Genomic DNA, 12,560 nt, shown 5'->3' with positions numbered 1-12,560 from the left:
AGTCATGAATCTCGATGTCGTTATCGAAACGTTCTCGGGCAGTTCAGCAGTTGCACACTTGCACTCGTCGTTTGCGTCCGCCATCCGCGCGGTCGGTGGTCGGTGGCTCGGTGCCTCGATCGGTCGGTCGGTCAAGATAAGTGATAACAGAAAACGTACGGGTCGGGCCAGCATTGCTCCGCGCCGCTGACACAACTCGCGCGCCATCTGCCCGCCAGACTCTCGGAGCCTTTGTCCGACGACGCGACGATTATTGATGAATACAAAAAGAATACAAAACGTACTATTCTATGGTAGAGTCGCGCGCGCTCGGCAGTTCTTATCAAGTATCAACTTCGGAGTCAGTCTGTCAGAGGAGTGAGCGAGAGAGAGAATTATTATTTTCATTTAAGTATTTTACTAGGTTAAGGCTTTGCGGAAAGGCAAAAATATTGTAATATTATGCTTATGCCTATCACAATTTCTCTTACCCACTGCGACCGCGACAAGTGAACAGTGATTTGTCTCCTGCACTCCTGCACACCACCATCACGGTGCCGCACAGTCTTTTGAACTCTTTTCGTCATCATTTGTCAACCATAATCGTTATTGGCCAGTTCCGTCTGCTTTGTCACGCGTTTTATAGAGGAAAACACTAATTGGTTTCTAAACGATATCAGACACTGCGCAGTGTTCGGGGCACCTAAACGTGTCCGTTTTGAATGTTTCCCGTCGATTCCTACAACACTATAGTACACTATAGTTTTCGGTCGTCCACTGCAATCGAAAACGTTCTGTCGTCGTTATAATCATAATATAATATTGTCTTAGTATTATTAGGTACCTAAGCAGGTACCAGCCACCCATTACTGCTTCGAACTCCTTACAAACATGTTCACTCTTGGATTTACCATACCTACGCAGGTGAGTCGCTATAACCAAAAATATATATTTTTAAATAATTTATATGAAATTGTACATACATCATATGTTTAGTGCAGTGGTTTTCAACCTTTTTAACAATGTAGCACACTTCATCTCTTACAAAATGTTCATGCCACTCCTATCCATTTAATATGTGAAACATATATTTTTATATATACCATTTTTATATACTATAGTCGAGGATCATTCACATTTCCGGACCAAGAAAATCTTATGTTTAAATAATCTTCATGACATTGACGTCTGATATTTAATTTAGTTTTTTTCTTTGGCGGTTTACTCACTGAAGTGCTGTCAGTTGAACAAATTATAAATGTATTAATTATAAAAAATATTATTTAAGTATTTTAAAATAATATACTATGTAGGGCATAATTCATTAACAACACAATATTCGCGACGCGACATAAAACGATCTATACGGCTGCAATGGGCAAACTAATATTAAATGTTATTATATGTACCTACAATTAATGATGAGCGGTTAGCCTGTATTTATGTTTGTTAGTTATCAGTTTTCACCGAATATCACTGGAAATAATACTGGCAAATACAAAGTTATAAAACTATTAATAGATTTATTGCGGCACACTTTAAGGGCACTTGCGGCACACCGGTTGAAAACCACTGGTTTAGTGTGTAAGTGTAGGTGTAGATGACTAATTGTCAGTATATTAACAGCCGTAAGATGTTGACGACTTCAATGATCATGTTCTCTAATTTGTTTTCTGTTAAATAATCGATCAATAGGTACCTACCTAACGTAAGACACTAAGACATTCCAATTTTTAGTTATTAACATGTGTAGATTATAAAACTAAGAATATTTGATTTAGCATTTTCTGTATTCCTTAATTATATGCATACTTTGTGTATTTACATATTGAGTAATATTATGCAATATCAACATTTAACTAACTACCTATTATACTTTGAAAATATAATACAACAAGTTATGATTTTTATCCTAGCTTCATAATTATTCATTATTTGTTAATGTTAGGGTTGTTAACATTATTGAATACTTAAGCCATTAATCATTACATTACCTGTCATTAATATATTTTTAGGTAGCTGCGGCATTTCCTCTTAGAATCACTATTCAAGGCCAGAAGTCTAATATGAAACAAAATAAAATTGATGTCAAAAACAAAACTGTTGAAGATATATTGCCAGGCTATACTAAATCGGTAATTTCATATTATTTTTAAAAGATTTATTAGTATTAATTAATAATGGTCGTCATAATCAATGGTATTACTTAAAAACTAAATGCTCTAACAAACCATTGAATAATGATCAAAATTGTAATGTATGAAATACTCGAGGAAATACTTGTTTAAAAAAAATGAATTCATGTTAATTATGCAAAAATGTTAGCAGGTATAGTTAATATTATACAGTGTTTCATTAAAAATTATGTATTTAATCTTGTTATAACTTTATTAGAAAAATTATTTTGAACATAAAGGATAAATTATAAAGGATATGATTGTGTAGTATACAATCTCCAATATATGTATGGAAATAACACCTTACATAATAATATGTCCTCCTCGGCTACACTGGCAAGCTTCAGTTTACATCGATAAACTGTACATCTCTGGTTCTAGTTCACCAATGATGTGACAAATTTCTTCTTAAGGCACATTCACAGCTACGTCACCAATATGGTTAATAAGTTAAGCTTGGTACTTTGTAATTCTTGGTATACTCGGTTGAAACTTGGTTATTACATGATACCAACAAAGTAATATCCTATCACAATACAATTTGATCGACACGACGCAGCTGTGAATCCGGCTTTACAGTTCTTGAATGGTTCATGGTTTGTTTTTATTGACATAGGCTTTGACATCATGAAAAAATAAATAGGTATAACAGCAACTTTTTGATACGCGTCATGTTCGCCGACCACTTCACAACCCATTTATGAGCTGATTTGCCTCTGTATGTTGGCCAATGAAATGAGGCGAACTACGACTGGCAGGGAAGGGTAGAATGCGCTAACCGGACTAAAGCTCTTATTGTTGCTGACATACATATCTATTTTGTCATGTTAAACATAATCCCAAAGAAAGAAATCTGGTGAAATAATATCACACAACCTGATATGAAGTATTAACGAGATTAAATCCGGTGTTCTTAATGAAACACCCTATTAATATTCTTGAAAAAATTATCAGGTGTAGATTTTTTTTATTGATTAATACACCATAACATTACAATATAAACAATTTAACAGAATACCAAATATATCTTAAAATTATAACATTTAAATCATTATTATTGAGGTCTAGAGAATTAGTTTGAAATTAAAATTATGGATAGATGTATGTATGGATAGATTAATGGATAGATTCATGTTTAATGAAAACGCTTTGAAAAATAATAATTAAAAAACAAGTTTCACTATTAAATTCTTTGATGTATGAGTATATGGCAAATATACATAATATGTCTTATTGGAAAGCATTATTATAAATTGCAGTAGAAACATTTCATTTTTCATCAATAATTACTAGTTCCTAATCATTACTGTTGCTTTATAATTATTGTGTGAAAATGATGATCTTACAACAAAATATTATACTAGTGTTGCTATTGCAGGACAAGCATAGATCTTATAGACCCTACTCTATAGACTACATAATATATTAATAACATTATGTGTCAGAGTCAGAGATAGAGAGCACAAATAAGTGACTGAGTGACCAATGCATATACACAGTTATATTTAATATATTTAATTATGTATACTGCGTGTCTATGAAAACAGGGTAACCTCTGTAACTCAGTTACCTACGTTACTCAGTAACCTATACATATTTTAGAATTCCGTCTGCGGGATATTAATTATCCAATTGTCTAGTTTCATGTCCAGCAAACAAAATTCAAAAATATGTATAGGATACTGAGTACACATATTGGTAATTTAATTATATTGTGAACATTGTTTTTGTGGACAAACGTGTAGTTATAATAATATATACTACCAGTGCCTCAATCTTTGACCGATCAAAGTGTACAAAAGGCCAATTTATTACCTTAAGGTCAATGATGACAAGTAATATTTAATACTTCTAAATTTCTTTTATAGTTGTATTTATAGTAGTTTATTCATATGCACATACATTAATTAAAAATATTTTTAGCTTTTAGATAATATACCTGTTGAAAAAGTTGATGAATATTTAATGAACCGGCCCTCATATACTGTTCAGTGTAATCTGAAGAAACATCAAAATATTGTACGTTTGTTACAAAAAACAGTGAATAAAAAACTTGGTCTAAAATGTCACCACACCGTGGATAATACAAACAATCATATTTTAATTGTATCAAGTACACGTGACTCATCTGCCAAACATTTCTTACATCGTCCTAAACCTTATTTCGCAGGTATTTGATTTATTCTTTATTTATAAATAATACTTAATAGCTCCACAGTCATTTTCTATTTTATTTATATAAAAAAAAAAAATCAATTACATAGGTACTATTTTTATTGTTTTGATTAATAAAACTATTTTAGATTTTAATTAAATTAAAATAAACTAATTAATTTTACAATGATTTGTGTTTTTTGTCAGTATATACACAAAATGTAATAAAAAATGTTCTTCAATTTTAAACTTGTGGTTTCTGGTAGACAATTAGATCTATTTGGTACTTTTGAGATGTTAAATTAAATTGAAAACTCCCAATATTTTTCAAAATAATCGTAAAAAACCAAAAAAAAAAAAACATGACATTTTAAAGAATACCAGTTTTACAATATTGGTTTAGTATTATCGATGTAACTCAAAAACAAATAAATTGTTCGCTCATTCTAATAAAAACTTAAAAATTCAATACAAGGCTCCTCATAAGTAATTTGTATTGTAACCAAAAAATATATATTAACTATTTTTTTATTATATTATATTAAAAAATTTTGGATTAAATTACATATTTAAAAAAAGAATAAAAATTTTAGTAATTTTGTTATAATTTAAATATTATTTGTGGGTACTTGATATTTTTAATGTATATTATTATATTTTATACACACAATGACATTTTAAAATGCAATGTTTTTGACAAAAATTCTGCCTACTGTATTACTAATAGTAATATAAATTAATTTAATAGCAATATACTTACTATTATATTCTTTGCTCTAAATTGTTTATCGTTTGCAATGATTTATCATTGAATTATAGTTTAAGTAACTTCAGTGCAGTAACTTTAATTACAGTGACTTACTCCTTAATAACGAGGCACACTTGACACCTACTGTAATGCAGAAAATTTATGTATTTATTTATTTGCCTTTTTATAAATAGACTTTTAGTTTAGGCATTTAAATATTTTTAAATTGATTTTATTTGTTTGTTTCTTTACAATTGTTTACAATGCAGTTATTATGTTACTATAATACAATAAGATTAACTTTGGATTATTTTAAAATAGTTAATAATGATTTAAATTGTGTCAAAATGATTTAAGACCGCAGGTTTCCTGCTTAACAGCATATTTGACTTGAGCTATGAATGTAATAAATATTATCCAAGAATTTTATTTGAAAAATTTACTAATATATCATTTTATTTTAGATGTTCAATTCAGAAGCTTTAAGACTGAACGTATTTCTAGTAAGGAAAATGATCAAAAAATGATAAATCGTTTAAGAGAAATGCTATTACTTCCTAAAGGAAGTGACTTGAAAGGTACTGATTTATTTTCAGGCATGGAATCTAATAAGTGGAAAGGTAAATAATTGTAGCTTAGTGTTAAGGTCATGAGTATTTGCATTAAGAATAATATATTTATTTAATCAAAACCACTAGAAAATTTTTAAATTTAATGATAAATTATATTTTAAAATAGATATAACATTTTTTTTTAGATCTACTAAAGAATGAAAACATTAACAAAGAAGAAATAGATAGGTTAAAAATATCTTTTGCGGAAGGATATCTTGTGGCCAAAGACCAAAAAGGAAATACTACCAAATCTCAAAAATGGTGGAAAATCGTTCAGTCTTCACTTTTAATTGGATTTATACTTAGTTCATTGATTTCTATATTTGGTAACATATATTTATATCAATATACTAAATTATAGACTAAGCTCAATTAATTATTTTAATAAATTTACAATTGTGCAGCTGTAAATTATTTTAAGTACAATATTAATGACCATTGGTAACTTGGTAACCAAAATGTTGGAAAATTGTTTTTTAAATTTTTTTGATATGCATGCAAAATCTGAAAAGAATTTTACCAAATTTATGTAAAAAAAAAACATCATATGAAATGTATAAGTATAACACTATAGTCTTATTCCAAATAAGTTTTGAAAAAATCACGGCGAATATGCATCGTGTTTATGCATATTTTGCAGTCTGTTGCACGTTTGTTTGCTGCCAACTAATGGCAAACCACACTGGTCCTAACGTTCAGAGTTTACGCAGTTTTTCAAACTTAATTAGAATAAAGTATAGCAGTAAACAGCAACTTCATAAATTTGTGACATTAGTAAATTAGCTGTGGCATTATAATTTATGAATCAAACTAAATCTAGCATTAAATAATACTAAGTGTATGGATAAAGTTCTGGCATATTCTGTCATAAATACTAAAATTCTACCAATATAATAACTCTAGTTTTAAACATAAAGTGTAGGTACATTCTTTTTTTTTTAATCCTATATCTTGGTTAGATCTTTGGTTGATTTAACTTAGTCAGTTTTCTTTAGACTTGGCATCAAAAGATTTAGATTGCTTGCATGGATATTAAGTAGACTACTTCTTTAATTCTTTTCTTTGTTACATTTAAATAAAAAGTTTCAGTAATTTTTATCTTCTTATAATTCTCATTTTTATCATCTTTTACCATTTAAAGATGTATGCTGCTGACAATGTGTAATGAATATTCTTATGTAAATGTCTGAAATATGATGATGAGAAGCTATAGTGAAGATTAGATAATTTATTAACTATTAAATTAAATTCAATTGTTATATACATTAATTTATTTTTAGTGATCGTTACAGGAACTATGTTCAAGATACAACTCACAAATCAGGTTGAAGTGAATTCTGAAGAAATTACAGTGACTTTTAATGATGTTAAAGGAGTAAGTTAATTATTAATTAAATAATAAAGTAAGTTTTAACATTTTGCCAAATGTATTTATTTTATATTGTTATTTTTGTTTCTCAGGTTGATGAAGCTAAACAAGAGTTGAGAGATATTGTGGAGTTTCTTAAACATCCATCAAAATTTTCGTCTTTAGGTGGAAAGTTACCAAAAGGTATTTTACAAATATTTAAATGTAACATAGCCATTTTTAAAAATTGTACTACTTACGAGTTAATGTTAATGACTAGGTTAAGGACTGTTTATTAAATAAACACATGAAAATATTATAATGGACACAAATAAACTCCCAAATAAATATTACTTTATATATATGTTATTAAACTTTGTTTAATGTGTCAAAATTGTATTACTATTTATAACTAATTATTATAAATTAAAGGTGTATTACTTGTCGGACCTCCGGGAACTGGAAAAACGTTATTAGCTCGAGCTGTTGCTGGAGAAGCTGGAGTGCCATTTTTCCATGCTGCTGGCTCTGAATTTGATGAGATTTTAGTTGGACAAGGCGCTAGACGAATTCGCGATCTTTTTAGTGAGCATTTAATATCTCAGTATTTACAATACATTAATTAAACATTCCGTACATAACATATAATAATTGTATTGTTAATAGTCTTTTTCTTTATATTATTATGTATCACATAATTGATAGATTTTATAATGTATTTATCTAAATTGTTTTTTTTATTCCTTTATTTTTAATTTTAGAAGCAGCAAAAGAAAAATCGCCCTGTGTTATATTTATTGATGAAATTGATTCTGTTGGTGCCAAAAGAACAAATTCTGTTTTACATCCATATGCAAATCAAACAATAAATCAGTTACTTACTGAAATGGACGGGTAAATTATTTGTAATAATTTTGTGTTACTTATATTAATTAGTAAATGTTTGTTATTTCTGTTAGGTTTCATCAAAATCAAAACATTATTGTACTTGGAGCTACTAATAGACGTGAGGATTTGGATCGAGCATTGCTTCGTCCAGGCCGTTTTGACATTGAAGTTGATGTAAATTAAAATTTAATACAATATATCTTTTTATTTTATTTTTAATTAATCAAAATACTTTAGGTTCCTCTTCCAGACTATGCAGGACGAAAACAAATTTTAGACTTGTATCTAAAGAAAATACTTAGCAAGGACATTGATGTAGATTTGTTGGCCAGAGGAACTAGTGGTTTTACTGGTGCTGATATTGAAAATATGGTTAACCAAGCAGCCGTAAAAGCTGCAAGTGATGGAGCTACAACTGTGTCTATGAAATATTTGGAAATTTCTAGGGATAAGATATTAATGGGTAATTTTGTTGGTGATAAAATTATTACAGCTTATGACTTAATAATTATTTAATACGGGCGTAGCCCAAGTGCGTCCAGTTAAGTATATGGTACCTTTTTAATAGTCTCAGTGCGTCAATAATACCATTTATAAATTTTGTGTATCCCAAGTGTGCTCGAAATTCTATTACTGATTATATTCTTTTTATAATAACAATAATATTAATTAAATTTAAATTGATCAATGAAAAGAACATTAAATAAATTAAACATTCTATCAAAAAAAAAAATATATATATATAAAACTGAACGAATCTAGATTGGGATTAAGTGAAAATCAAGGCATTAATTAAAGATCAATCAAAAAAATAAATAAATAATATAAAAATATATAATTATTAAATTATAAACAGGGATAAACATTCTAACCTACATCCAACATTTTCAAAATCGGTATAAGCCAAAAGAATTAAATAAATAATAATAACTAAATATTACTGTAGTGTAAACCAGTACACCTCCTCGTGGTTCACCTAGGGTAAATAAATTAACTGGGATGCACTTCGGAAACGTCAAAGTATGACCTTATTTTTTGTGACGAAATCGACTAATACCTATTCCGACGTACACAGCACACAATAAGGGTTATTACGGGACGCTGTTGGGAAATTCTTTTTAATGCATATTCAAATTTAGGCCCGGAAAAAAAATCAAAGATTCCTGATGAAGAAGCCAATACAATAACTGCGTACCATGAAGGTGGACATGCAATTGTTGCATATTTCACTAAATATTCTCATCCACTTCATAAGGTTACAATAATGCCAAGAGGATCCTCATTAGGCCATGTAATTGTTTACTTCAACATAATATTTATTGTTTCCAGTGTCCATATTATTCAAAATTATTTTTTTGTAGACTGCATATATACCAGCAAAAGAAGAATACCACATTACAAAAGCTAGAATGTTAGCTTTAATGGATACAATGATGGGTGGTCGTGCTGCTGAAGAATTAATATTTGGTCCAGATAAAGTTACAACTGGCGCTTCAAATGATTTAAAAGTTGGTTTATTTCTAAAATGTTTTATTAAAACATTGTAATCAATCTATTGTTGATTTTTATTCTTTAGCAAGCTACTAATATTGCGACTAGAATGGTGAAAGAACTTGGAATGTCTGAAAAAGTTGGACTTCGTACTCATGAGTCTCAGTCAAATGAAATAATGAGTTTTAATGATCTAAGTCCGGCTACAAATGAACTCATTGATAATGAAATAAAAAGGATTATGCAGGTAACACAACTTATATGACTAAAATGTTGAATACAGTATGATATCTAGTGTATTATTATTATTATTAGCTAGCCATGTATTAATTTGACCACTAAATCTGTTCAACGGCTATTTCTTATTATCATTGAATTGCATCATATAATGCATCTTCATAATTTGCATTTCTATTTTTTGATATCATATTATTAATTGATAATGTTATACATCTTAATTAAATTTGTATATTTTTTTTTATGCATTTTAGGAATCTTATGAACGTGCAAAAAGTATATTAAATGTTCACCACAAAGAACATAAGCTTTTGGCTGAAGCATTACTTAAGTATGAAACATTAGACGCAGATGACGTTAAAGCACTTTTAAGTAAGAAGGCATAATGGCATAAAGTTATAATTTTTGTTATTAAGCCTTATGTTTTTCCTAATAAAGAAGTAAATACATAAAAAGAACACTGTAAAATAATTATTAAGAAAGGAAGTTCTATTCATAATAATGATCATGTTTTTTTTTTGTTTTTATGTAATGCCTAAGCCTTTATTTTAAGATGTTATCAGTAAAGTTTTGTAACTATAATTTCTGAGTTTGATTTATTTTGGTTAAATAATTGATTTTAAATACTATTTAGTTTTTGACTAGCTATTATAAAATGTTATGTTACGTTTGTATTTCTTTAATTTATCAAAATTGACAAATTATGTTCACTATTGTTTTATCTTGTTTTGTAGACAAATTAAAACAGTTTAGTTTAAGATATCTAAGAAATATACTATGAACCTTCTATAGGTTAACTCTAAATTGATGTATATTGTATTATTATTGAAATTTCTAAGTCACGATTACTCAAATTTTAATGCTCAGCAGGCTTGAATTTTTAAATTTTAGCTTTTAACCTGAATTGAGCAGGTCTTAATAATAATTAGTCAACTAGCTTATATTTTAATATAATATATGAGACCAAAAAAATGTCTTAAATAACTGGCTTGAACCTATATGATTTTTCATTTCTAAATAAATAAGAATTACTTAAGATATAAAAGTTACAAACTTCTTTAAATGACTTAAAATTGAACAAAGAGTATTACAAAATATTTAAATTGTAATATTTGTTTGTCTTAACATATTAAGGTAAACAAATGTGTTGATTGTACAGGGTGATTTTTTTTAAACATGCTCACTCTATTTTTGTGCTAAAATTATGCATTTATGCTTTTATATTCAATTTCAGATGTTTGGAATTCTTAAATACAATTGAAGATCATAATATTTTCAAATCTTTAAGATTTTTTGTACTACTTAAAGATGATCCTGTGATAATACAAACTTCAATTTTACAAATAGGAACCCTGGGGTGACCTTTTATAATTTTTTAATTATTGAGCGGATATTTTTTTTGAGAATTTTGATTTATCTAAATAAAAAATAAAAGTTTTTAAGTTACATAACTTTATGTACTAAGGATAATAATAATGTCTATGGTAGTGGGTGAAGTAGTTAAGAATTATTGTTTATTTAATAATATAAATAATTTGTAAAAATTATCAAAATATTTACTAGATACATCAAAATTTTGAAGAAAATTGTCCGCTAAATTATTTGTAGTAAAATAAAAGGAATTATTTTTTGAAAAATAGAAGATTTTGTCAACACAGTACACTCATTAATTAGTAATCAAAATATCAGACAATTGAAAAAATAGTTTTTAGGCATACTTTAAAATTTTATAAATCAGAATTTGAATAAATCTACTATTAAAGGGAAAAATGGGAGCGAGCACTGAGCAGTGAGCATGCTTAAAAAAATCGCAGAATATTTTTATTCCCAGTCCCTGTTTAAAACAAAATATTACTCTAGGCTAGATTTCCAAGGTGCTTCTGCACCGCCCCTCTTTTATATTTACATACTTTAACTGTGCGTTCCCAATTTCCCATATGTTAAATATGTATAGTATTTTTACATAAATGTATTTATAACTGTAAATAATAGATATAGTTTATTAAACATCAGAAAATAGTTATATTAAGTTAAATAAACAACAGGATTTTTTTCTTGCTTTTAGACAGTAGCTAAATTATTTATAATGTTTCCCAAGTAGAGTGATTTAAAAGTTTTAATTTAATATTAAATTAAGCTATTATATTTAACTTCCTCTTTCTTTGTAGATCTCATAAATTTCTTAGCACTTTTTAATACCTAAAAAAGTTATGAACATTTTCTTCTAATCCATGCTTAATATAAATACTAATAATTTTTAATTTTTAATTAAAATATTTATTTTATAATTCATTATCATCCATAATTGTTGATTAAAACAGATATTAATGTATACCAATTTTTCAAAATTAAAGTCAATGTTATAGTTTGTATATATTATGTTGTATCATAATAATATTTATAATTAACGACCCTCCTACGATATATTTATTAAAACATTTTTTACTATTCATTTATATTAAACAATTGTCTTATTCAAGAAGATTCCTTTATATGTATAAATAATAAATAAAACTATAATATTTGTGAAACCTGTTATAAAAATGAATTTATCTAACACTTAAGAACTAGGTAGTTGGACCCATTTAAAATCCACTGAAGATGGCTTCAGTGTATCATATTTTAAGGAGAAATATTTATTCAATTTACATGACATAAACATATTTTAAGCTATGTCTATGTGTGAGTAGTAAATGAACATTAGTGTTTTCAAGAATCGCTGTAATATTATATCCGGCTTTCACCACTGGACGCAACTCTTGCACATGCATCGTGCATATACATGTCAATAAATCTTAAAAATGAAAATATTATTATTATCAGAAATTATGTTTAATTTACTACCGCTTTTCGTAGTTTTTATAGTCATGAAAATATTATTATTTGTATTAATATTTGGCTCATCTGAATTAAAATCAAAAAAG

General features: G+C 27.7%; 1 protein-coding gene across 3 annotated transcripts; it reads left to right on the top strand.

Moving 5' to 3' along the window:
* The first annotated feature begins 301 nt into the window (after positions 1-301).
* LOC100169567 (ATP-dependent zinc metalloprotease YME1 homolog) lies at positions 302-10,446 on the top strand. Of its 3 annotated transcripts, none has more exons than XM_008187964.3 (15): positions 302-903; positions 1,995-2,114; positions 4,080-4,326; positions 5,523-5,636; positions 5,816-5,998; positions 6,953-7,047; positions 7,134-7,224; positions 7,453-7,605; positions 7,782-7,914; positions 7,980-8,082; positions 8,146-8,371; positions 9,048-9,199; positions 9,270-9,416; positions 9,485-9,646; positions 9,891-10,446. In XM_008187964.3, the coding sequence occupies exons 1-15, from the start codon at positions 871-873 to the stop codon at positions 10,020-10,022; spliced, it is 2,091 nt and encodes a 696-aa protein (XP_008186186.1). In that variant the 5' UTR covers positions 302-870; the 3' UTR covers positions 10,023-10,446. The 3 variants fall into 3 exon arrangements, with proteins under 3 accessions (XP_008186186.1, XP_008186185.1, XP_001946697.2); XM_008187963.3 differs by having other exon boundaries at positions 303-903; positions 5,523-5,678; positions 6,965-7,047; XM_001946662.5 differs by having other exon boundaries at positions 303-903; positions 5,523-5,678.
* Positions 10,447-12,560: the final 2,114 nt, after the last annotated feature.

Source organism: Acyrthosiphon pisum, chromosome X (genome assembly GCF_005508785.2).
Source record: "Acyrthosiphon pisum isolate AL4f chromosome X, pea_aphid_22Mar2018_4r6ur, whole genome shotgun sequence".
NCBI lineage: Eukaryota > Metazoa > Arthropoda > Insecta > Hemiptera > Aphididae > Acyrthosiphon > Acyrthosiphon pisum.
Note: the sequence above shows the minus strand (reverse complement) of the source record. Positions and strands in the feature narration are given on the sequence as shown.